The sequence below is a fragment of the Somniosus microcephalus genome, chromosome 3 (assembly GCF_052327205.1).
Source record: "Somniosus microcephalus isolate GS21.2 chromosome 3, FLI_Smic_1.0, whole genome shotgun sequence".
Classification (NCBI taxonomy): Eukaryota; Metazoa; Chordata; class Chondrichthyes; order Squaliformes; family Somniosidae; genus Somniosus; species Somniosus microcephalus.
In genome coordinates, this window is record NC_140989.1 from 267,531,212 (window position 1) to 267,559,154 (window position 27,943).

General features: G+C 43.0%; 1 protein-coding gene across 2 annotated transcripts in view; it reads right to left on the reverse strand.

Moving 5' to 3' along the window:
• stxbp3 (syntaxin binding protein 3) overlaps positions 1–26,653 on the reverse strand; it is a 107,333-nt gene extending 80,680 nt beyond the window's left edge. Inside the window, exons 1-3 of one of the 2 annotated variants that reach the window (XM_085982438.1) lie at positions 26,636–26,653; positions 4,049–4,098; positions 1,141–1,222 (exon numbers count right to left, since the gene is read on the reverse strand). In XM_085982438.1, coding sequence (XP_085838564.1) covers positions 1,141–1,171 — 31 coding nt within the window. In that variant the 5' untranslated portion in view covers positions 1,172–1,222; positions 4,049–4,098; positions 26,636–26,653. Of the gene's footprint in view, positions 1–1,140; positions 1,223–4,048; positions 4,099–14,997; positions 15,509–26,635 lie in introns of those variants that run through there. The other variant, XM_085982437.1, reaches the window with a different exon arrangement.
• Between the last annotated feature and the right edge of the window lie 1,290 nt (positions 26,654–27,943).

Genomic DNA, 27,943 nt, shown 5'->3' on the forward strand with positions numbered 1-27,943 from the left:
GACATTAATTGAGGGAGGAACATTGACCAACACACGGAGAACTCTCCGCTCTTCTTTGAATATTGCCACCACTGGAATAGGCAGACTGGTTTGAATCCCATCTAAAGGACGGCGCCTCCGACAATGCAGCACTCCCTCAGTATTGCACAAGAGTTTCAGCTTAGATTATGTTTGAAAATATGTAATTTATTAAATTCAAAGACATACTTCTGGCATAAACAGATTATGTCAACCTGCACGCTAGTCCACTACATATCACTTGCAAATGGCACGGTCAGAATCACCTGTAGGATAGAAACATCGTCAGAATGTTTCAACATGCACCTATGGCGATCGGATTTAGTCAGCAAGATGCATAATATAGCATTGTCTTTGTGTTACTACTCTAATTGGCTTTCACTTTGTTCAATCTTTTCAAATTTAGGGCAGTTTTATAAAGAAAGACAGACGCTGACAGATTAAGGTCTTCCGTTTGGGTAGATTCCAATGTAATCTAAATGGGTCACAGCATAATGTTAGAAAAATAACATCCTTACTTCAGGCACTAATCCTCCTAATCTACAAAATGTGGAGTTGATCCAGTTTGATGATCGGTTTCAATTATTTTGTGTGTATTCTTGGACCTTAAAAGTTTAAATTTAAATTTAAACTTTTAACACCATTTATATCCGACTGAAAATTCAATTTGTTCCCCCTCTCACACCATGGCAAAGAAATTGCTAATTTTAAACTACAGTTTTAAAGGATCATTAAATTGTTGGTCCAGTTTCAGTTTTTCTTGTCATTAGCAAAGGAAGAATGAGAAGTACTTTGGGCGTAAGGAGACTCAGTGGAACTGAAAGAACAACCAAATATAAAGGGAGAATAGTTCCTTTAACTTTCACTTCCTAAGTAAAATGAGTGAATTGAAGAACTGAATACGGAAGACTGAAATTACAATTTGGGAAAATATAAATAAAACCACGAGAAGAGGAAGGAAAAAAGCAAATGTTAAAAACAGCTGTCATGTATGTGTCCCCTTTATAAGTTGTGTAATAGGTGAGCTTACAATAAACTGACAACTAAAATAAAGAAAATACAAGATTATCCAGCATCACACATCATCAGATAATAAAAGGTGTTCTTAAAGCAAGTACGTACCACTGATCCTTTCAGCCATAAGATTAGACATCTTACAGCAAGATGAAAGAAGCTTTGTTGTATAATGGTCCAAAACAAGTATCTGCAAGTGAAAAGTGACAGCTTAGGCATCTTGCAATAGAGTTTACTAAACTTTCAGTTGGTTAACAGTTTAAATAGAAACTAAGCCAAACTCTTCAGAAACACTCTGCCTTCAGACTGCACTAGTCTTTTACAGCTATTTATTTTTCTCCTCTCAAGGTTGGGTGCGGCTCCACCGAAACATGCCACTTTGAAATGGCTATTCCTAATGTGTATACCTCAACAATGAGGATTGGCAGACTGTTGACTGTGGGGCAGGGGGCATCACAACTGTCCTTATCCTGTCCTCGCACAACATCCCCTTATGCACATGTTCCAACAGGAGTTCCTGGAAAGCGATCAGGAGTAGGACAGGCTACCTGATTTTTCCCATCCTCAGCATGGGGTTGGTTGACAAGCTCCCTATGCCACGCTAGCCAAGATCAACTAACTTATGACAGACCAAGGATCAAACCTGGAACACTCCAGTGCTGTCAATAGGCTTATTTAGTGCATTGTTACTAATATGTTGGGGTGGGGTAGAGAAAACACAAATATACTTCTTGTGTGATACTCTTAATTCATCATCTTAAATGGCTTCCACTACCCATCGCCACAAGTGATAGATCAGTACTTCACCTTAGTGTCATGTATTATATTGTACACAAAATTAAGGAAAACCAACCATCTCATTGCAAGATGGGCTCGCTAGGACCGATCACTTATATTTCAAGTTTAAAAAGTACAATCGCAATGTTAATATTCTCAATTCTGAATTGATTATAAAATCTGAATGTTTAATATACTATTTGCACGAAAGAAGGCATAAATTGCCAGAACAAAAGCAAAATACTGCAGATGCTGGAAATCTGAAATAAAAACAGAAAATGCTGGAAATATTCAGGTCAGGCAGCATCTGTGGAGACAGAAACAGAGATGACAAATGGTCATCGACCTGAAACGTTAACTCTGTTTCTCTCTCCACAGATGCTGCCTAACCTGCTGAGTATTTCCAGCATTTTCTGTTTTTATATTATATATTATAAATTATCAGTACATTGGAATAGAGAATAAAGGTGTAAAAGAAGAAAGTTTAAGGATGCCATTTTTAAGATATGACCACATCAGTGACGTGCTAATCAAGATCATTGAATTAGAGGGGGTCATGTTCAAACTGAGTTATCATCTACAGTCAGCCTTGTTTATCTCCCGATTAATTAAACCAAACTAAATTAGCTGCGTGTTAGATTGATTTGCTGCCCATTAGCCGCCACACACCTTCCGCCACCCGCCTTCCGCCACCCCCGCCTCACACCTTCCACCACCCACCTGCCACCACCACACACCCACCTGCCACCACCCACCTCCAAAAGGGGGGAACAGACAGACAGCCTGCTCCACTGCTGCTCCCGACTAGTCATCACGAGATGTGTGCATGAGTGGTCCACTGGAAATCAGTTTCTCATCCTGCTGTCTTGCACTTTCTGGCATCTAATTTACCTGCTCAGACTGTGTAATAATGAGGTCAATGCTATTCTATGGGCCTGGTTCCTTTTTGTTATGAACCCTGACACAGTAGAGTGTGTTCAGGGGAAAATAATCCAGATCTGCTGCCCACTCCATCATCAATGACCTTTTGTGATGCCTTTCAATCTTTGGCTATGTGCAGCAATATCCATGCCCTGTCACTAGCCATTTCACCAACAATGTTAAATTTATGGATAGTCAAAGTAGCCAAGAATCAAGACAGAGCGGCATAAAAGATATTTTCATTGAGCCGTTAGAGACAATTGAGATTTGATTGTAGTATAAGCTTCTTATCCAGATTCCAACAGTTACCAGGAAAAATGTAAACCTTGCATTTTCATAGCACCTTTCACTTTGAAAGATCCAAAAGTGGTTCACACAATGAATTACTTTTAAAGTGCAATAAAATTATATAGTTTAAACTACTGCTGGCTGCATTTCTGAACATCTGCAATCTGTTAAGTCTGTCAACAACTGCTTGCTAACTTTTTGGTGGGCAGGTTTACTTTTTAATAAATGAATATGCTGAATTTAAGTTGTTTTCCATTTCTTTATATATAATTTTTTTTTTTTTAAACTGGTGTAAAATTAATCCAGATATTTGCAATCCGTAGCAAATTTGGGTATTCCAAATATATTTGGGTAAACCGAGACTGACTGTGGATAAATTGGTGATGGTCCCTACAGTTTCACAGTTGAGTAGTTCCTCCTCAAATATCACATTTGATAAGACTTCCAACGCTCAGCCTCTTTTGAAGTGATGTTGGTACACACAGGGTGGATAGTATTAAGTGCACTGTAGATGCCTCAGTTCATTCACAAAATAATGACTTATATTCATTAGTTTTTTTTAATGTACTGTACAAGGTTTCCTGTGGACCTACCTGAACCACCCACCTTCCGCCACACACCTTCCGCCACACACACCTTCCGCCACCCGCCTTCCGCCACCCCCGCCTCACACCTTCCACCACCCACCTGCCACCACCCACCTCCAAAAGGGGGGGAACAGACAGACAGCCTGCTCCACTGCTGCTCCTGACTAGTCATCACGAGATGTGTGCATGAGTGGTCCACTGGAAATCAGTTTCCCCTCCTCATTCAGCACAACAGACATTTAGAATGCAGCAGAGTGAAGGGAATTGAGCCCGAATTCCAAAACTCCATGCTGTCACTTATTGGCTGGCATATCAGAATCAGCAGACATTACATTTTTACGGCATCAATTACTTTTTTTGTTAAGTGCTAAATTATTCATCAAACGTGTTCAAACATTAGATCAGGTTAATTCTAGTTTGCTGTAATCAAGTACTTGCCACACCTTCCACTCTCCTTCTTTCGTACAGTCATCGATCACAAGTTTCTTGATCTCTGCAAGAAAAAAATTGCAATTGAAACCTTTCTTCATTCAAATAGAGGCATAATTGGCAATAGCAGGTCCTCTGCTGCTTCTAACTGCATTTTCTATATCATATCATTTGAGTATTTATGTACAGTTTTATGACGTAGTTTCAAAAATATCTTGAATCACAGCCTAGTCCATCATCTCTACATTATCACTTTTAACCCAAGTCTTTCAGTTGCCCACTGTATACTTGCAGTGTTCAACATTTGGCAAGTCAGACCTGAAATGACAAGTTCCCATGCAGTTTAAAAGATTATTTTGGATTACTGTTTATTAATGTCCCCAGGGATGATCATATTGGCTACCTAGTGAAAATAATTAGGGCTACAAAAATGCAAAAAACATTTTGTAATTTATCACAATATTTACCTAATTTATCTTTGGTGCAGAAGAGCTTCTGCTGTCTCAAAGGGTTAAATTCCCTCCCCTTGAAAATAACTTGAGATTAAACATTTCTGGGATGTTAAATAGGAGGAAATTCAGAGTAAGGGGTAAACATGAAAATTCTTCATGAGAGAGTTAGAGCTAATAACAGAGTAAGTGAAGTGCAATATTCTACATTTACCTTATGCAAACATTAGGTTAAAGTTTGTGCTCATTCTTAAATATAACCGATATGATTGGTTACAAAAGACATTAGAATTTTTTCATCTTTCTTAATTACAATTAATCCTGGAAAGAAGATTTATCAGCGTCATGTTTTAAATGATAACGTAAATGCCATGAATCCCAGTATTTACAGTGGCCACATTCGGTTCTGAATTTTCTTTTAACATTCACTCTGCATTTTCTCCTTTCTGAAATACTTTACAGTCACAGGGTTAACATTTCTCAATAGCACAAAGACATTCTATGAACTGTATCATATTTATATTCTGACAGCCTAATCTATTTAACCTAAATTCCATTTAAGGGTTTCTCAAACTGACAGACAGTGAAAATGGGGTGGGGCAGCGAAAAGTAATTTTAATCACTATTACATGACCATAAATCACCATTTTACTTCATTAATCAGCAGATTTTCTTGCCTGCAAGCTTCACTTTGCAGGTGGAAAAACAGTTTTAACAGGGGAGCTGCTACATTGTTGGGAGTTTAGAGCTCCAAACAGGGAGAAGAAGATAGATGAGCAAATTTGTCAGCAAATTTCAAAGGCGTGTAACAAAAATAGAGTCAGTAATATTAGAAGACTTTAATTACCCTAATATAGACCGGGAAAAACGTAGTGTTAAGGGTAGGGAAGGAGAAGAATTTCTGATAAATGCACAGGAGAACATTCTCGATCAATATGTCTCCAATCCAACAAGGAAGGAAGGATCTGGTTCTGGGAAATGAAGGACAAGTGCATTGTGTTACAGCAGGAAATCATCTAGCTAACAGCAACCACAACATAATTTGGTTTAAAGTAATTATGGAAAGACCAGAAAATATTGGAGGTAAAAATGCTAAACTGGGGAAGAGCTCATTTCAGTGATTTAAGAAGGGACCTAGCTAGCACAGGTAGATTGGAAAAGGCGATTGCAGGGTAAAGCAGTAACGGAGCAATGGGGGACATTCAGGGAAGAGATAGTTCAAGTACAAACTAGGCATATTGCTTTGAAGGGAAAAGGTAGAGCATCCAAAGTTAATGTGCCCTGAATGACAAAAGAAATAAAAGTTAAAATAAAACAGAAGGGGGCTTATGACAAATTCAGTTAATAACCAGGAAGAGTATGGAAAGTACAGGAGGAATTGGAAAAGTTAATATGGGAGGCAAAGAGAGATTACGAGAAAAGATTAACAGGCAACATTAAATTGAACCCTAAAACTTTTTATAAACATATAAAGTGTAAGCAGTTTGCTAGGGAAAAGATTGGGCCTATTAAGGATCCAAAATGAAATCTTCATGGGGAGGCAGAGGACATGTCAAAAGTATTAAATGAGTACTTTGCATGTGTCTTCACAAGATAAGCAGATGATGTGAAGGCTACACTAAAAGAGGAGAGGGAAGTTATGGACAGGATAATAATAGACAGAGAAGACGTTCTAAAAAGATTAGCATTACTGAAAGTTGATAAATCACCTGGTCCAGATGGAATGCATCCTAGGTTGTTGAAAGAAGCAAAAGGTAGCAATAGCAGAGGCAGGCTTTGGTCTTTCAATCCTCATTGGATACAGTAGTCATGCCAGAGGACTGGAGGGTTGCTAATGTTATACCACTATTCAAAAAAGGGGTGAGCCTAACATCAGTGGTGGGGAAGTTATTGGAAACCATTATCAGGGACAAAATAAAGTTTCACTTGGAAAGGCATGGGTTAATTAAGGAGAGCCAGCATGGATTTGTTAAAGGTAAATTGAGTCTGACAAACTGGATTAAATTATTTGATTAGGTAACAGAGAAGGTTGATCAAGGTAGTGCAGTAGATGTTGTATATATGGACTTTCGGAAGGCATTCGACAAAGTGCCACACAGGAGGCTTATTAAGAAGATGGAAGCCCATGGAATTAAGGGGAAAGTGGCGGTATGGATACAAAATTGGTTCAGTGGCAGGAAGCAATGGGTGGTGGTGGATGGATGTTTTTCAGACTGGGAAGTAGTTTGCAGTGGTGTTCCCCAAGGGTCAGTTTTGGGTCCATTACTCTTTACAATTTTTATAAGTGACCTAGACTTGGGTGTAAATTATAAAGTTTTCAGATGATAGGAAACTTGACAAAGTATTAGATCATGATGAGGATAGTTGTAGGCTTCAGGCTGACATAGGCAGGATGGTGAAATGGGCAGAAGCATGGCAAATGGAGTTCAATACAGAGAAATGTGAAGTGATGCACTTTGGGAGGACTAAAATGGAAAGACAGTATACTATAAATGGCACATTTTTTTAAAAGTGTAGATGAGCAGAGAGACCTTGGTGTCCATATACACAAATCCTTAAATGTGGCAGGGCAAGTTGATAAGGTGGTCAAAAAAGCATATGGGTTACTTGGTTTATAAATAGAGGAATAGAATATAAAAACAAAGAGATCATGCTAGAAATTTATAAATCACTGGTTAGGCCTCAGCTGGAGTATTGTGGACAATTCTGGGCACCACATTTCAGGAAAGATGTAAAGGCATTAAAAAGGGTACAGAGCAGGTTTACCAGGATGTTACCAGGGATGAGGGACTTCAGTTATGAGAAGAAGTTGAAAAAGTTAGGACTGGTCTCCTTGGAACAGAGAAGGTCAAGAGGTGACCTAATAGAGGTTTTCAAGATGATGAGGGGTTTTGATAAAGTAAATAGGGAAAAAACATACCCTCTGGCGAGTGGGTCAATAACTAGAGGTCATAGATTCAAACTCATTGGAAAAAGAGGGAAGATGAGGAGAAATTATTTCACTCAGATTTGTCGGGATCTTGAACGCTCTACCTGAAAAGCTGGTGGAAGCCGATTCCATAAATAATTTTAAAACAGAGTTGAACAGGTACTTGAGGATGAGGAACTTACAGGTTTACAGACAAAAAGCGGGGGTGTGGGACTAAACACGACTGCTCTTTCAAAGGGCCAGCACAAGCACAACGGGCCAAATGGCCTCCTTCTGTAATTTAATTACAGTAAGTTTCTATGAATCTAGGCATACTCTAATAGTGCACTTGTATAATTTATCTTTTGACTACTGCTTAATCACTTAAGAAAAGTTAAATAATAGAAACACAATATCACACTATTAACATTTTGCTGCTCACTTCCTGATTATTGGAGATGGGACTTTTTTTTTATATAAATGATTACTGATACCTCCCTCACTTCCAGGTGTGTCACAAAAGAAACCAGCTGGACTATTGCTGGGACATGGAATCAACTTACAATCATTAATATCAAATCTGCATGTTTACATTCTTAGGTTTGTGCAAATCAACACAACCCACAGCAGACACCTCCCTTCCAGTAATCCTTCCCAAGAGTAACCCATCTGAATCATTTTTGGGGAGGCACATTTCATATTTGAATAAACTTTTAATCCAGATGGAAATGTAGCCTTGAATTTGAATCAATACACCAAAGGCATTTCACAAATGCACAAAATAAAATTAACAAATAAGAAATCAAATCCAACTGCCTTCATGGACAGTGACCCATTGCTTTGTTTCTTTCTAATAAAAAGGTGCAATATAGCTACAGTGCACAAAAATGTGATAATACCCTAGGTGTACAAAGAAGTGTGATATCCCTACAGTGTAAATAAACGGTGTGATAATATCGCTACACAGTACAAAAGGTGGTGATAATATCCCTACATTGTACAAAAAGGTGCGATAACATATGTAAAATGCACAAAAAGTTGTGATAATATCCCAAGTGTAAAAAGCCATGCTAATATTTCTGCAGTGCACAAAAGATGTGATTCAAGACTATTAAATCTGCAGATGATAAAATATAGAAAAGTTTCAGCAATACGGAAACAATTGGGAGACTGAAAGATGATTTATATAAATGAATGGGCTCATAAATGGCTACTGTAATTTAATGTGGAGGAGTGTGTGTTGTGCACATGGGGGTAGACAACTCAAAGCATGTTCACTTCCTGTGTGGGTACTCAATTAAATTACAGGCAGGAAAGGGCTTGGAGTAGTCATTGACAGGTCACTAAAATGCAATGCGCGGTAACTGTATTAAAAACCAAATAGAGTTATGGAAGGATTGCTGGGTTGACAAGTACAAAACTTAAGCTATGCAATGCTTTCACACAAACCCATTTTTTGGTACATTCCTACTTGGAGTATGTCAAGTTTTGGTCCTCACATCCAGTTATAGATTGTGAGCTCTAGAGAGGGTGAAGAGGAATAGTGGAACAGGCTCGAGGTGAAGGCCTACTCCTGTTCCCATGTCCTTCCTTCCTATATCCAGTGAAGTTGATAATTAAACTTACATCTTTTGGAAAGGCTTGGAGAATTAGAGTTGAAAAATGTAGATTTGGTGGATATATGATTGAGGTTTTTGAAATTATGAAAATCTAAGATACTCAAAATGTATAGTGATAGCAAGTCTGGAGGGCATGCCTACAAAATGTCAGACTGGCTATCAAGAAGTGTTATTTTCTCAGGGGCTTGTTACCCTGTGGAACAGGATATGGTAACCACAGTGTGCTTCAGTCTTCTAAAAAAAAAATGGACTTAATAAGCCCAACATTAGGGTATGTCAGGGTGAGCCTAGGTTAAGTTCACCTAGACGAGCATCATGGATCTTCTGGAACCTGCTTGACTGTCCTGTGGCATTGCGGAGCAATTTGCCAAAGCTTTTCTGAAAGTGGCCACACGCTAGAACTAGTACTGTATAACTAGCGTTTCAGGGTGACGCACATGACTGCACCACCTAGTTGACTGACTGATGCTTGGTAGTCATTTAAAAAAATTTTTTTTTTTTAAAAGTATTTCAAAAGGTGGTCACCGGTTATCCCCAAAGTGCAATTTTTAATTTTTAAATCACTTTTTCCTGTTAAAGTGATATTACAAATTCAAACCCTGTGCTCATTTGCACTCCATATGGCAAATTTCACATTCTACAGCGAGGCTAAATCTCCTTTTGGTATTTTTAAAACTGCTAACCTTTTATTTTTGGATACCTAGGAATTGTTATAGCATTTTATAAACAATCAACTGGACACTCACAATGGGAAAAGTGGCACTTGACTTATGTACAGTAGTTTAGTTACATTTTCTGACCTAAATTTGTAGCATCTATTAATAGGTTGAGGTGGTGATATAATATCAGATACACAACTGACTTCAGTCTCTACAGATGGATAGTATATTTCATTTCTTAATATAGGATCAAATGATCAGAATTGATTTACTGTTGAAGTCATGTTAGGTGGTCACTGTATACAGATGCTTTTAGCTTCCAATGTTAGTGGAAAGATTTATGTAACAAAACTGTACTGAACAGAACAATGGATTTTATAGGGTACAATTGATCAAAAGCATTTCGGAAACACTCACCGAGATAACAATTTATGTTAAATGCATCACAGCATTGCAAAAACATCATTGTATAACTTGTAAATTATATATTCATAACATTTAAGGTGCCTGCCAAGATAGAAAGAGTGTCTTTTTAAGAAGCTCAACATGTATTCCAGTGCTTTAACACTGGAACTGTACAGGATATTTCTAGATTAATCCACATGACAGTAAGAAGTAGCTGACTACATTAGAAACAGTAAAGGCTATGGATCCTGACAATATCCTGGCTGTAGTGCTGACAATCTGCCCATCAGAACGAGCCATTCCTTGGCCAAGCGATTCCAGTTCAGTTAAGACACTGGCATCTACCTGACAATGTGGAAGATTGCACAGGTATGTCCTATCCACAAAAAAATCAGGATAACTCTAACCCAACCAATTACCATTCTCAGTCTCTTCCCAAACATCAGCAAAGTGATGGAAGGATAGAGCCATCAAATAACACCTACTCATCAATCATCCGCTCGCCAATGCTACAGTACAGGTTCTGTCAGAACCAGTTGGCTCAAGGCCAACCTCGATCCAGACACAAGAGCTGAATCCCAGAAGAGATTAAGGTTGCTGCCCTTAACATCAAGGCAGAGTGCAGGAAAAATATATTCCGCTGAAAGGAAAGAACAAACTAAACAGTAATGAGACTACATGGATGAATAAAGCCATAAGGGAACAATTGAGGGTAGGGAAAGAGGCATACATTAAGTTGTCAACCCAAGCACCCCACCCACCCGCCCCTTCAACCACTGTCTGCCCCACCTGTGACAGAGACTGTAGGTCCCTCATTGGACTCATCAATCACCTGAGAACTCATTTTTAGTGTGGAAGCAAGTCATCCTCGGTTCCGAGGGACTGCCTAAGAAGAAGATACATTAAGTACATAGACAGCAGGGGAGTGCATGATAAGAGAGAATATGAAAAGATTAGGAGAGAAGTCAAAAAAGCAATTCGGAAGGCAAACAGGAACTATGAAATTAAATTATCAAGGAACATAAAACAAAAGAGTGAAATATTTTACAGGCACATCAATAAAAAAAAGGTTGGGATGGGAATAGGGCCATTAAGGGATAGACAGGATAATACCACAGGTAATGATAGAGAGATGGCAGAAATATTAAATAATTATTTTGCTTCAGTATTTACCAGGGAGATAGAACAGGTGGACATGACATTGGATGATGAGACTAGTAATGAGATAAGTCATTTAAAATAAAAAAGGAGATATAGTAAATAAACTAATCAAATTCAAAGAGGCTCGAACCCCTGGTCCGGATGGATTGCATCCACACATTTTAAAAGAATCTAGGGAAGAGATAGCAGAGGCATTACTACGCATATTTAATAATTCGTTAGAAAAAGGTGTAGTGCCAGAGGACTGGCGGATAGCTAACGTAATACCGATATTTAAGAAGCAGGATAGAACATGTCCAGGGAATTATACACCAGTCAGCTTAACATCGGTAGTAGGAAAAATAATGGAATACCTACTAAAGGAGAAAATAGAAGAACATCTAGAAACCAAAAATATAATAATGAATATTCAGCATGGATTTCAAAAGGGAAAGTCTTGCTTGACCAACCTTATTGAATTTTTTGAAGAGGTAAGAGAGAGAGTAGACAATGGTAATGCAGTAGATGTAAAGGCCTTCGATAAGGTATCCCATAATAGACTGATGAACAAGGTCAGAGAATGCGGAGTCAGGGGACAAGTAGCAGAATGGATTGCTGGCTGACTTCAGGACAGAAAGCAGAGAGTAGGAGTAAAGGGTAGCTATTCACAGTGGCAGAAGGTGGGCAGTGGTGTTCCACAAGGATCAGTGCTGGGACCACTGCTGTTCACAATTTACATTCATGATTTAGACTTTGGAATCAAAAACACAATTTGCGGATGACACCAAATTGGGTGGGGGGGGGGGGGTGGTGGAGAATAGTCAATACTGAAGAGGACTGCAACAAATGGCAGGAGGATATTAATAAACTTGCAGAGTGGGAATATAATTTGGTAAATGAAGTTTAACACAGATAAATGGGAGGTATTACATTTTGGTAGGAAGAATAGGGAGGTCACTTGGAGGGTGCGAGTCTAGGTGGGGTAGAGGAACAAAGGGATCTCGGAGTACAAATACACAAATCACTAAAAGTTGCGACAAAGGTTAGCAATGCTATTAAAAAAGCAAACCGAGCACTAGGGTTTATTTCTAGAGGTATAGAATTGAAAAATAGGGAAGTTATGCTAAACCTGTATCGAAACTTGGTTAGACCACACTTCGAATACTGCGTACAGTTCTGGTCGCCATATTATAAAAAGGAGATAAGAGGCACTGGAGAGGGTGCAGAGAATATTTACAAGGATGATACCAGAAATGCGAGGGTATACATATTAGGAAAGGATGAACAGGCTGGATCTCTTTTTTCTTGAAAAAAGGCTGAGGGATGACCTAATAGAGGTCTTTAAAATGATGAAAATTTTTGATAGAGTGGCTACAAAGAGAATGTTTCCACTTGTGGGAAAGCGCATAACTATAGGCCATCAATATAAGATAGTCACCAAGAAATCCAATAGGGAATTCAGAAGAAACTTCTTTACCCAAAGAGTGGTGAGAATGTGGAACTCGCTACCACAGGGAGTGGTTGAAGCAAATAGCATAGACGCATTTAAGGGGAGGCTAGACAAGCATACGAGGAAAAAAGGGAATAGAGGGTTATGTTGATAGATTTAGATGAGGAAAGACGGGAGGAGGCTCCTGTAGAGCATAAACGCCGGCATGGACTGGTTGGGCTGAATGGCCTGTTTCTATGCTGTATATCCTATGTAATCCTATGTAAAGGCAGTGTTCGACTAAGTATGGCACGAAGGATCCCCAGCAAAGCTGACGTCAATGGGGGAGGAGTCAAAGGGGAAACCTTCCAGCGGTTGGAGTCATGGTGACTCAAAAGGTAGATGGTTGGGGTTGTTGGAGGACAATCATCACAGGCCTAGCACATCATGGCAGGAGTTCGTCAGGACAGCATCATTAGCTCAACCACCTTTGGCTGCTTCACAAGTAACTTTCCCTCCATCATAAGGTCAGGAGTGAGGCTGCTCACTGATGATTCTAGTGTTCAGCTCCATTTGCAACTCCTCTGGTAATGATGCACCTGTGTCAGGTTACAGCAGGATTTGGACAACATCCATAATGTAGGTAACTGTTGTACAACATAAGTGCTAGGTAATAACCATCTCCAACAAGAACCCTCTGATCTTCAGCAGCATCACCATTGTCAAGTCCCCCACCATCAACATCCTGGAGGTCACCATTGACCAGAAACTACTGAAGCAGACATGTCATGGTTATAACAGCAGGGCGGAGACTGGGTACTCTGCAACAAGTTGTTCACAGCCTGACTGCTCAAATCCTCTCCAGCATCTGCAAGGTTCAAGTCAGGAGTGTGACTATAAATTGATCACTTGCCTGGATGGGTGCAGCTGCATCAATACTCAAGAAACTCAACCCCGTCCAGACCACTTCATCGACACTCCTGCCATTGGATTCAATATGCACACCCCATGGCTTCTAGCAGCAGTTGTACTAACTACAGGATGCACAGCAGCAACTCACCAGCTTATCTCACCAGCACTTCCCAGCCCTGTACAACCAACAAGGACAAGAGCAGCAAAATTATGGGAACACCATCACCTCCAAACAGTCCTCTAAGTTACACACCCTGACTTGAACATATATCGCTGTTTCTTTGTCACTGGATCAAAATCCCCTACAACAGTCCTTCATTGGTTGTAAAGTACTTTGGGACATACAGTGGTTGTGAAAGGTGCTATATAAATGCAAGCATTTATTTTTCTTTAACACCATAACCACAAGGACTGCAGCTGGTCAACCCACCTTCCCAGGGCAAGCAGCTATGGACAATAAACATGGCTTTTGCCAGCGTTGTACACAACCCGAGATTTTTGTGAAATTAAGACTTTTGATTTTTTTTGGTTTCCTTTTTAATTCCTGTCAATTTTCTCCCTTGCTCTAATCCTCTTCTCCCAAAGTATAATTTCACAGTTACAAAGTGCCCTGCAGAACCTCCCCCAAGTTGTAATTATAAGAGAGTCTAGACAGTGAGTGTCTTCATGCTGTTCAGCATAGGGTGCAGCACAGCCAACCAAGCCCGCTGCTATCTTGGCCTGACTGTGTGCACTTGCCAGTAGAGTTACAATCAAACAACCCTGACCAAATGTCCAGTCCCTAACTCAGGGCCCAGCCCAGCCCCGCCCCAATGTGACCTGAGCCAGGAGCACAGGCCAGGGAAGGAGTCTGGCGGCCTGTACAGCACCAAGCTATTCGCTTTCAGATCACTTTGGATAAAACTGCTGGGCCGGCTTTGCGGGCTGTGCCTGTGCGCACGGCACTGAGCCGGGACCAGGGCTGTCACTCAGAAATGCAAACCCACTATTAACATTCCCAACTTCTTGCTTTTGCAGCTGACCAGGGGCGCAATTTTCCAACTTGTGAGGGGGATTGTTTTTGTTTCAAACACACCAAATGACGACTTTAAGGGACGGATTAGTGGAACACTGCAGAAACTCCTTTTAATGTGTTCCCCTCCTCTACTTAAAGTGACCTTTCGTTATCTTCAGCCACTAAAAAACACCACCTTTTTCAGTTGAATGCTGCAAATTGCAGGCGGTGAGTGACGGGAGGCTCCGGCCGAAAGCTCGGTTTGCAGAGCGACATTTTTTTCCGCCCTCTGCGCCAACCTGTTGCCTCGGACCGGCCACTTCCGTGTTAGTTAACGGGCTCCGAGCGCTCGAGGAGCCGCCGCAAGCTGCAGCCAGACTGGCAGCACAGCCGGGCGGGGAGTCCCGGAGCCTGGCCGCGGGTCCCCTGCTCCCCGTATATCACTTACTTTGCCACACCATTCTCTTCAGGCTGTGCTCCGCAGTTGCCATCTTTGCACTCCCGGACAACTCCTCCAATGACGTGAGGCTCAGAGCGATTAGCAAACTTCAGCCCGGCGGCTCCAGTCAGCTTTCAGGGAATGCCACAAAACTCACAGGCACTGCAAGCAGACAAACTCCACACCAGGAGCTTTAAAGGCACTGAACCCACCGCAAACTCCACACAAGGAGCTTTAGAGGCACTGCAGACTCCACACCAGGGCCTTTGGAGGCACGGAACCCACTGCAAACCAGGAGCTTTAGAGACTCTGACCCCACAGCAAACTCCACACCAGGGCCTTTAGAGGCACTGAACTCACTGCAAACTCCACACCAGGGCCTTTAGAGGCACTGAACTCACTGCAAACTCCACACCAGGAGCTTTAGAGGCACTGAACTCACTGCAAACTCCACACCAGGACCTTTAGAGGCACTGAACTCACTGCAAACTCCACACCAGGACCTTTAGAGGCACTGAACTCACTGTAAACAACAACAACTTGTATTTTTATAGCACCTTTAATGTAGTAAAATGTCCCATGGCGCTGCACATGAGTATTATAAGACAAAAAATTTGACACCGAGCCACATAAGGAGAAATTAGGGCAGTTAACCAATAGCTTGGTCAAAGAGGTAGGTTTTAAGGAGCGTCTTAAAGTAGGAAAGGTTTAGGCAGGGAATTCCAGAGCTTAGGGCCTAGGCAACAGAAGGCATGGCCACCAATGGTTGAATGATTATAATCAGGGGTGCTCAGGAGAGCAGAATCAGAGGAGCGCAAATATCTCGGGAGGGTTGTGGGGCTGAAGGAGATTACAGAGATAGGGAGGGGCGAGGCCATGGAGGGATTTGAAAACAAGGATGAGAATTTTGAAATCGAGGCGCTGTTTAACAGGGAGCTAATGTAGGTCAGCGAGCACAGGGATGATGGGTGAACGGGAATTGGTGCGAGTTAGGATACAGGCAGCCAAGTTTTGGATGACCTCAAGTTTACATAGGGTGGAATGTGGGAGGCCAGCCAGAAGTGCATTGGAATAGTCCAGTCTAGAGGTAACAAAGGCATGGATGAGGGTTTCAGTAGCGGATGAGCTGAGGCAAGGGTGGAGACGGGCAATGTTACGGGGGTGGGAATAGGCGGTCTTAGTTATGCTGCGGATATGTGGTAGACACCACACCAGGAGCTTTACAGACAGTGAACTCACTGTAAACACCACACCAGGACCTTCAGGGAATGATACTGAACCCATATGCACTGCAAACAAAAAATTAGGACCTTTAGGGACACTGAATCCAAAGATGCTGTTGGATAATTTTGGGAAAGCACCTGAAAAGGAAAATGGGATTTCAGTAGATAACTCCAGCTGAAGACCTAGTATATCATTCTGTTTGTAATTCCTGTGAATCTGTGCAAAATATTCTGGATGCAGTCTCTATATAACTGGATCTAGCTTAATCAGGCCTAGGAATGTGTTTGGTAGAAGGGATTTCTACAAAAATTTACCTGAAATACTACTTCACAACATATCCCTTTTAATATATTTTATCACCATTCTTTGACTTTATTTTCTGTTTTACCCCTTTCTTTCCCTCCCCTCCTTCCCTGAAACATAGAAACATAGAAGATAGGAGCAGGAGTAGGCCATTTGGCCCCTCGAGCCTGCTCCGCCATTCAATGAGGTCATGGCTTATCCTAACTCAGTACCCTGTCCCTGCCTTCACCCCATATCCCTTGATCCCTTTAGCCTTAAGAAATATATCCAACTCCTTCTTCAATATATTTAATGAATTGGCCTCTACTGCCTTCTGTGGTGGAGAATTTCACAGGTTCACCAGTCTCTGGGTGAAAAAATTCCTCCTCATCGCTGTCCTAAATGGCTTACCCCTTATCCTTAGACTGTGACCCCTGGTTCTGGACTCCCCGACCATCGGGAACATCCTTCCTGCATCTAGTCTGTCTAGTCCTGTTAGAATTTTATAAGTTTCAATGAGATCCCCTCTCATTCTTCTAAACTCCAGCGAGTACAAGCCCAATTGACCCAATCTCTCCTCATACGTCATTCCTGCCATCCCAGGTATCAGCCTGGTGAATCTTCGCTGCACTCCCTCCATGGCAAGAACATCCTCAGATAAGGCGACCAAAACTGCACACAATACTCAAGATGTGGTCTCACCAAGGCCCTGTACAACTGCAGCAAGACATCCTTGTTCCTGTACTCAAACCCTCTCGCTACGAAGGCCAACATACCATTTGCCTTCTTAACCGCCTGCTGCACCTGCATGCTTACCTTCAGCGACTGGTGCACAAGGACACCCAGGTCTTGTTGCACTTCCCCTTCTCCCAATCTATTGCCATTCAGATAATAATCTGCCTTCTTGTTTTAGACACCAAAGTGGATAACCTCGCATTTATCCACGTTATATTGCATCTGCCATGCTTCCGCCCAATCACCCAACCTGTCCAAATCATACTGGAGTTTGTCGGCATCCTCCTCACAGCACACACGCCCACCCAGCTTTGTGTCGTCTGCAAACTTGGAGATATTACATCTAGTTCCCTCGTCCAGATCATTAATATGTATTGTGAATAGCTGGGGTCCAAGGACCGATCCCTGCGCTACCCCACTAGTCACTGCCTGCCACTCGGAAAAAGAACCGTTTATTCCAACTCTTTGCTTTCTGTCTGCCAACCAGTTCTCTATCCAAGTCAATACCTTGCCTCCAATCCCATGTGCCTTAACTTTACACGCTAATCTCTTATGCGGGACCTTATCGAAAGCCTTTTGAAAGTCCAAATACACCACATCCACTGGTTCTCCCTTATCTATTTTACCAGTTACATCTTCAAAAAATTCCAGTAGATTAGTCAAGCACGATTTACCTTTTGTAAATCCATGTTGACTTTGTCCGATCCTGTCACTGTTTTCCAAGTGCTCTGCTATTACATCTTTTATAATGGACTCTAGCATTTTCCCCACTACCGATGTCAGGCTTACCAGTCTATAATTCCCCGTTTTCTCTCGACCACCTTTTTTGAACAGTGGGGTAACATTAGCTACTCGCCAATCCATGGGTACTGTTCCAGAGTCTAGCGAATTTTGGAAGATGACCAGTAATGCATCTACTGTTTCTAGGGCCACTTCCTTAAGTACCCTAGGATGTAGATTATCAGGCCCTGGGGATTTATCGGCCTTCAATCCCGTCAATTTCTCTAACACCATTTCCCTACAAATACTGATTTCTATCAGTTCTTCCCTTTCATTAGACCCTATGTTCCCCGACTTCTCTAGGAGGTTATTTGTGTCCTCCTTTGTGAAGACAGAACCAAAGTATGTATTTAATTGGTCTGCCATTTCTTTGTTCCCCATTATAAATTCCCCTGATTCTGACTGCAAGGGACCTATGCTTGACTTCACCAATCTTTTTCTCTTCACATATCTATAAAAGCTTTTACAGTCAGTTTTTATGTTCCCTGCAAGCTTACTCTCATACTCTATTTTCCCCTTCTTAATTAATCCCTTTGTCCTCCTTTGTTGAATCCTAAACTGCTCCCAATCCTCAGGTTTACTGCTTTTTCTGGCCAATTTATATGTCCTCTCCTTGGATCTTATGCGATCTCTAATTTCCCTTGTTAGCCACGGTTGAGTCACCTTTTTTGTTTTATTTTTATGCCGAACTGGAATGAACAAATTCTGTAGTTCATCCATGCGATCTTTAAATGCCATTGCCTATCCACTGTCAACCGTTTGAGTGACATTCCCCAATCAATCCTACCCAACTCGCGCCTCATACCATCATAGTTTCCTTTATTTAAATTCTGGACCCTAGTCTCTGAGTCAACTACTTCACTCTCCATCTTAATGAAGAATTCTATTAAATATTATGATCGCTCTGACCCAAGGGGCCTCGCACAACAAGATTGCTAATTAATCCTTTCTCATTACATAATACCCAGTCTAAAATGTCCTGATCTCTAGTTGGTTCCTCGACATATTGGTCCAGGAAACCATCCCGTATACACTCCAGGAATTCCTCCTCCACAGTATTGTTACTAATTTGGTTAGCCCAATCTATATGTAGATTAAAGTCACCCATGATAACTGCTGTGCCCTTATTGCACGCTTCTCTAATTTCCCTTTTAATGCCATCCCCGACCTCCGCATTACTGTATGGAGGTCTATATACCACACCCACTAACATTTTCTGCCCCTTGGTATTTCTCAGTTCTACCCATACAGATTCCACATCATCAGAGCTAATATCCTTCCTTACAATTGTGTTAATCCCCTCTTTAACCAGCAATGCTACCCCACCTCCTTTTCCTTTTTGCCTATCTTTCCTGAATGTTGAATACCCCTGGATGTTGAGTTCCCAGCCTTGGCCACCCTGGAGCTATGTTACCGTAATCCTAATCATATCTTATTCGTTTACCTCTATTTGCGCAGCTAATTCATCCACCTTATTACGAATGCTCCTCGCATTAAGACACAAAGCCTTCAAGCTTGTTTTTTTAACGCTCTTAGATCTTTTAGAATTATTATTTACTGTGGCCATGTTTGATTTAAACGCTTGATTTCTCTGTCTGCCACTTTTGTTTTTCTCCTTCCTGTGTTTTGCTTTTATCCTTGTTTCCCTTTCCTCTGTCTCCCAGCTCAGGTTCCCAACCCTCTGCCATTTTAGTTTAAACCCTCTCCCAGAGCACTAGCAAACACTCCCCCTGGGACATCGGTCCCGGCCCTGCCCAGGTGCAAACTGTCCATTTTGTACTGGTCCCACCTCCCCCAGAACCGGTTCCAATGTCCCAGGAATTTGAATCCCTCCCCCTGGCACCATTCGTCTAGCCACGTATTCATCTGAAATATCCTTCTATTTCTACTCTGACTAGCACGTGGCACTGGTAGCAATCCTGAGATTACTACCTTTGAGGTCCTATTTTTAAATTTACCTCCTAACTCCCGATATTCAGCTTTTAGGCCCTCATCCCGTTTTTTACCTATATCGTTGGTACCTATATGCACCACGACAACTGGCTGTTCACCCTCCCCTTCCAAAATGTTCTGCAGCCGCTCTGAGACATCCTTGACCCTTGCACCAGGGAGGCAACACACCATCCTGGAGTCTCGTTTGCGGCCGCAGAAACGCCTATCTATTCCCCTTACAATAGAATCCCCTATCACTATAGCTCTCCCACTGTTTTTCCTCCCGTCCTGTGCAGCAGAACCACCCCTGGTGCCATGAAGTTGGCTGCTGCTGCCTTCCCCTGGTAAGCCATCCCCCCATCAGTATCCAAAGTGGTATATCTTTTTGAGAGGGAGATGGCCACAGGGGACCCCTGCACTACCTGCCTGCGCCTACTACTCTGCCTGTTGGTCATCCATTCCCTTTCTGCCTGTCCAACCTTTGCCTGCGGTGTGACCAACTGCTTAAACGTGATATCCACGATGCCCTCAGCATCGTGAATGGTCCAGTATGTATCCAATCGCAGCTCCAGCGCCGCAATGCGATCTGCCAGTAGCTGCAGCTGGATACACTTCCTGCACACATGATTGTCAGGGACACAGGACGTGTCCCTGAGTTCCCACATAGCGCAGGAGGAGCATACCATGGCACCAAGCTGTACTGCCATGACTTACCCTTTAATTAATTCAAATTAAATTAAATCAAATCAATCCCACCAATTACACTACAGTTAAATGATATATTTAAGGGCCCTGGTCTACAAACAGTCTCCGCTACACCACAGAGAGCTTAGAAAGTATAAACCACAGAGTTAAAGTTTAAAAAAGAGAGAAATACTCACCAACCAATCACTTACCTGCTTTCTGGTGATGTCATACTTCGATTACTTTCCCTCTCTCTGAGATTGGAGATTAGTAAGCCTACCTGAGCCTCGCTGCTCTTTTATAACTCGCCGCTCCGCCGAGTTTCCCGCCGCCACCGCTGCCGCTCTGAGGCCTACCTGAGCCTCGCTGCTCTTTTATACCTCGCCGCTCTGCCGAAATTCCTGCCACCCCAGCTGCCGCTCTGAGGCCTACCTGAGCCTCGCTGCTCTTTTATACCTCGCCGCTCTGCCGAAATTCCTGCCACCCCAGCTGCCGCTCTGAGGCCTACCTGAGCCTCGCCGCTCTTTTATACCTCGCCGCTCCGCCGAGATTCCCGCCACCGCCGCTGCCGCTCTGAGGCCTACCTGAGCCTCACCGCTCTTTTATACCTCACCGCTTTGCCGAGATTTCCGCCGTCGCCGCTGCTGCCAAAGATGGTGAATAAGGTCCAGTTCCATTAGCACCAACAACCCTCTGGTACCTTGCCCAAGTGGCTATTCTTCATATGTGAGCCTGGACAATGAGTGCTGATAAATTATTCACAATGGAGCAGATAGTGCCCTCACCTACGCCAAGCATTTCTTCAGGGGTTCCCCTGATTGGCTGCCTTAACTTCTGTGGAGGATCAGCAGAAACTTCAGATAGACGCATAAACAGGGTTTACGCCAATCTTCCGTCAAGCTTACAGTGGCTGATCGAGAGAACTCCTGAGGAAATACTCGACACTTGTGTCCACACTTTGCACTTCCCTCCACTTTCCTCCAGGGGGATCATTGAATAGCAATCAGGAGTGGGAGCCCTGGCTGATTTTTTCACTCCCTAGCTCAGGGGCATTCGAGCCAATTGTAACACCCTGATCACTGCCTCGACTGAAACCAACTAATTCAACTAATTACAGAAAACGCTGGAAAAACTCAGCAGGCCAGGCAGCATCCGTGGAGAGAGAAACAGAGATAACATTTCAGGTCGAAGGCCTTTCATCAGAACTGGAAACAAGCAGGAAATGGAAAGCAGGTTTAGGGGCTGGGAAATGGGGGAGGGGATGAAAGAACAAAAGGGAAGGTCTGTGATAGGATGGAAGGCAGGAGAAGAAAAGAGGCATTAAGAGGTATTCAGGGCAAGAGGAGATGGTAATGGGACAGGTTAAGAAACAAAGGATGGCTCTAGATGGAGTGTGAATTGCGCTGGCAGAATGAAAGACAGCTGCCATGTGGGAAAAAAACGCACAAACAAAAAGTGTGGATAAAAAATATATATGTGATAGGGGCCGAGGTTATGATCTGAAATTGTTGAACTCTATGTTGAGTCCAGAGGGCTGTAAAGTGCCTAATCGTCAGATGAGGTGCTGTTCCTTGAGCTTACGCTGAGCTTCCGTGGAACAATGCAAGAGGCTGAGGACGGTGAGGTCTGAGTGGGAATGGAACGGTGAATTAAAGTGACAGGCGACCGGAAGCTCGGGGTCCTCTTTAACTCAGAAGCACTTTTTTTTTGTGTGTATGTTTTAAAGTCAAGCATATAACTGCTTGGAGCATTATGACAGAATGTTAATAACAAATCATTAAAAGCAACATCGCAGGTCAGCAAAGCAATTAAAAATGCTAACAAAGCACTGGGATTTATGTCTAGGGTTATAGAATTCAAAAGTAGTGAACAGAGAGATGCATATTACACTTAATGGCACAGTTTTAAAGAGTGTGCAGGGACAGAGGGACCTGGGAGTTAATGTGCATAGGTCCCTGAAGGTGGCAGGACATATTGAGAGAGTGGTTAACAAAGCATATGGGATCTTGGGCTTCATAAATAGAGGTATTGCGAACAAAAATAGAGAAGTTATGCTGAACCTTTATAAAGTGCTGGTTAGGCCACAACTGGAGTATTGCATCCAGTTCTGGTCACCACACTCTAGAAAGGATGTGAAGGCCCTTGAGAGAGTGCAGAGGAGATTTACCAGAATAGCTCCAGGGATGGGGGATCTTAGCTATAAGGACAGGTTGGAGAATATGGATTTGTTTTCATTAGAGCAAAGGAGGTTAAGGGGTGATTTGATCGAGGTGTACAAGACTATAACGGGTTTGGATAGGCTAGATGGGGAACGGCTGTTCCCACTAGTTGACGGTACAAGGACTAGGGGACACAGATTTAAGGTTTTGGGCAAGAGATACAGGGGGGATGTGAGGAAAAACTTTTTTACGCAGCGAGTGGTGACCTGGAATTCACTGCCGACAGAAGTGGTGGAAGCGGAGATGCTCAATGTTTTCAAGGGGAGGCTGTTATAAATCTCATCATCAAAAAACTAATGAAATAACACTGGACGGCCAGCTGGTGGCGCCGTCCAAGGAGTATAAATACTTGGGCTTGGGCCCCAGCTTGCCAGGGACATTTTGTAAGGCAAGGAGCTAGTGAAATACAACTAGACCTCCATGTTCTGAAACAAGTTGATTAAAGCCTTGCTTTATGCTCAAACCAAGTGCGTAGTGAGTTTTATTACGTCAATTTAATCAACTTGATATCGACTCCACACTTTGAGTGATTTCGGGAACAGCCAGCTACGACTTGAACCATAGAAGGCAACTCAGACAAGTAATCGATCCATCATGGAGAAACTACTCAGCCCCGCCCGTCTCGACCTGGACCCGAATTCACTTACAGCTGCTAAGGTATGGAAACACTGGTATCGTACTTTCAGCAACTTCCTCAGAGTGTGTGGTGAAAATGTTCCTGATAAATTAGAGATACTTGTGAATTATGTATCCCCTCATGTGTTTGATTATATCGAAGACTGTGTAGACTATGACGTCGCTATCCAAATACCACAGCAGCTATATGTCAAGTCCCCAAATAAATTTTTGCTCGGCATCTACTGGCCACAACTCGACAACAACCCGGGGAATCACATGACGAAATCCTTCAGAAATTTCGCAGGCTCAGCAAGGATTGTAATCTTAAAGCTGTTACAGCTGAGCAGTACCAGGAGGAGTTAATTCGTGATTCCTTTATTAATGGGATTGCGTCTCCCTTCATACGTCAGCGTCTGTTGGAGAATAAAACCCTTAAGTTACAGGCTGCCTATGACCAGGCATGTTCTCTGGACTTAGCAAAGAGGAATGCAGACACCTATCTTTCACCACGTGCATGGGCTGCTGCTATCACTTTTAGTGACTCTTTCGATAGGCCTCGGGCGGAAGCCCTCACGGATGATGACTCCAACCTGGCTGATGGCAACCCTACCCTAGAAACCTACATTGATGACGATCCCGCCCTAGCGGCATCTTGGCAATCTGGAAGGAAGTGTTTCTTCTGTGGAGGTGCGTTCCATTATAGGAAATTTTGTCCTGCTCGCAACGCAACCTGCAATCATTGCAGCAAGAAAGGACACTTTTCTAAGGTATGCCAGTCAAGAGCCACTGTTAGTAAGAAAGGCTACTTTTCTAAGGTATACCGGTCGAGAGCTCCTGTTAGTTTTGCAGCTACTATCTATAAAACTGCTCCTCCCCCGAGAGCCACTACTAAGGTTACAGCTGCAATCTATAAAACTGCTCCTCCCCCAAGAACCACTACTAAGGTTACAGCTGTCAAAGGTAAAACTGCTCCTCCTCCCATCACAGCTGTTTTCCCCCAAAGTCTGTCCCATGCAGCCACGAAGGTTTCAGTAAATGGACACATTTTGAGTGCACTAATTGACTCATGCAGCTCTGACAGCTTCATTAGTGAGCGGGCTGTCGGTAAATTAAAACTGCGTATTTACCCCTCGGACAGGGAAATTGCAATGGCTCTGATGACACTGACCACCAATTCTTTCGGCTTTTGTCTTGTCGACCTTATCCTCAATGGCCGCACTTATTTCTCCACCCGGCTCGGGGTGCTCAAGAACCTATGCAGTGATGTGCTCCTGGGACAGGATTTCCAGAAACAACACAAAAGACTCACTTTCGAGTTTGGAGGGTCAAAGCCAGAGCTTACTATTTCCAAAGTGCCGTTTTGTGCGCTTTCAGCGGCTTCGCTCAATGAGCCCTCCTTGTTTGCCAATCTTTCCTCCTGATGTAAGCCCATAGTCACTAAATCACGACATTTCAGCCAAGATGATCGAGCCTTTATCGAGGCAGAAATCTCTCGCCTTCTAGCTGATGGTATCATTGAGCCATGTTCATCTTCCTGGCGGGCTCAAGTCGTCATTGTTAAAAATCCTCTGAAGCAACACAAGAAACATCTTTGCATCGATTACTTGCAAACTATTAACCAGTATACCGACCTGGATGCCTACCCACTACCACGCACCGATGACATGGTCAATAACCTTGCCAACTACAAGGTATTTTCAACTTTTGATTTAAAGAGCGCACATCATAAAGTACCGTTAAAGGACTCTGACAAAAAGTATACAGCCTTTGAGACCAATGGTCGGCTTTACCAGTTTTGTCGCCTTCCATTTGGGGTCACCAATGGGGTGGCCGTCTTTCAACGGGCAATGGATAGCCTAGTCAAACAGGAGAACTTAATGGACACTTTTCCATATCTGGATAATATCACCATTGCAGGTCATGACCAGAAGGAGCATGATGCCAACCTCCAGAAATTTTTTGACGTTCTCCGCCGTCGCAACTTAACCTTAAATGAGTCCAAATCTGTGAAATCAGTACCATCAGTCAACATCCTTGGCTACTGGGTGGGCAACGGTGTCATCAAACCGGATCCGGAGCAACTTTGTCTGCTTCAGGAGTTCCCTCCCCCTACGAATCTCGGCTCACTTCCTCGGGCACTCAGCATGTTCACCTATTATGCGAAATGGATACCCTACTTCTCCAACAAGATCCAGCCCCTGCTTCACGCTAAGTCATTTCCATTGGAGGCAACGACTATTTCAGCTTTCAACCTCCTCAAGCGACAACTGGAAAAAGCCACGCTTCGTTCCATTGATGAAAATTTTCCTTTCGTGGTCGAGTGCAATGCATCGGATGTGCTGATCTCTGCTACCTTGAACTAAGGTGGTCGACCCGTTGCATTTCTGTCCAGAACTTTGCAGGGTAGCGAGCTCCATTATCCTCCTGTTGAGAAGGAGGCTACGGCTATCATCGAAGCGGTACGTAAATGGAGTCATTTTCTCGCTCGTCGCCATTTCACACTTATAACCGATCAGCGCTCCGTGGCCTTTATGCTGGATAACCGGAAACGCTGTAGGGGGGCATCTTTTACCAGGTTTACGATAATTTACCTGGTCAAGCAGCCTTTTTTTCCCACTGCACTGAGACCAATACCAAACAGCGGTTTCGAATCGCTAAACCCACCCTTCCAGTTCTGACTGGAGGAACTTATAATTAATGATATATTAAAACGGACAAAATGATCTGGATGTAAGAAAGTCAAACTTTATTAACTAAACTAGCTGGGGGAGCCCTGCTTTGCCAGGGCTGTTTTGGGGCGGGCGGTTTAAATCGAGTGCCAGGCTTTGGGGCCTCTCTGTGTCCCTCTGTGAATCTGCTGCCGGGCAACATTTTAAATCGAGTCCCAGGCTTTTGGGCCCTGTCTGTGTCCCTCAATGGGCTTTGCCAGGGCTGTTTTGGGCCGGGCGGTTTAAATCGAGTGCCAGGCTTTGGGGCCTCTCTGTGTCCCTCTGTGAATCTGCTGCCGGGCAACATTTTAAAGCGAGTCCCAGGCTTTTGGGCCCTGTCTCTGTGTCTTTGTCAATCTGCTGCCGGGCAACATTTCTACCTTTTAATACCTTGAAAGATGAAAGTGAAAGTACTTATAAAACGTTTTTGGTAAATCTTATGTTATTTTTAAAAGAGATACTAACTTTTTCAAAGCTGGATAAGGAGAGTAGTTGAAGCTGGAAGCAGTGAAACAATGGCTGGCACATCCCGGAGATGAAAACGATTAGTCCCGCCCACACACACACACACCGATTGGCCAACCATCAGGGGACCGTACTGTAGGATTGGTCAATCGTGATGGCACAGGATTGGTCGAACCTTGACGTCAGTCAATCAATGCTAAGTAGCAGATAATGAGTTTAATTTTGAAGGTTTTTTGCATAAGGCGCGAACAATTTTCGTCCGACCGAAAAGTAAATATGCTTACGACCGTCCCGGAAGCGTAAGCTTTCTTTGGAGGTAACGCGCGCATAGGTACACTCTATAACTTTCGAGCGCATAGCCGGACAGACGCACACGTGAGGACAGACAGACAGATAGACTGAAGTATCCGTTTATATATATAGATAAACTACACCACACGATCAACACAACAGTTAAAATTGCTTAACAGGGGAAGGCAGACGGCAAAAATGAGGGATAAATGGCTACAATGTTAACCTTACAATCTTAGCAACAGTCCCCTTAAATTACCACCCCTTTACTTCTCACTAGGTTGCCTTGCTGAGGAGTCAGAAACCTGCTCACCTATGGTCCAAAGAGAGAGAAGAGCTCACCTGCAGTCCAAGGAAAATAAGAGAGAGATATGCTTCTGAGAAGCTATCTTTATATCCTGGGAGCTCCTGCTGTTTTGGCGCTGAAAAGGTCTGTGTGCAAATTCGCGCCGAAAAGTTCGAATACACAAGAGAAAGACCATGAACTTCCTCCATTCATACATTAGACATCACGTAGTAGAGTCAATTTCAGTGAATGGATGTGTGTAATCAACCCAATTGTGCTGATTCAAACGGACTATTTCCCAGTGGCCAAACTGCTCCCATTGTCTGGCATGGGTTTGGATGGATTACCCATTCATTTAAACTGTTCCCTCCTTGTCTGTGAATGGCTTTGAATGGAGTTGAATTACTGTGTAAACAGCTTGGGAGGCTATAGTAAATAAAGCCATTTCCTGTGGACAGCTTTAAGTGGTTTGATCAGTTTCTGTAAACACATCGATTGTAGTGGCAGGGCAGGGGAACTCCCCCCCCGACCAGACTCGCCCATGCGACAGGGTGACTGACAGCCCGGCTCCATTCAAATGCTAACAGAAACCCCCCTTTGATTGGCAGGTCTTTCTCACAGACACACTTACAAGCTGCTATTGTCTCCTGCCATGCGGTCCGACAGCCATTTTAAGTCCTGGAATATTAAAGCAGTCCAAAACTCCATCTTTTAATAAAATGATTTTCCTC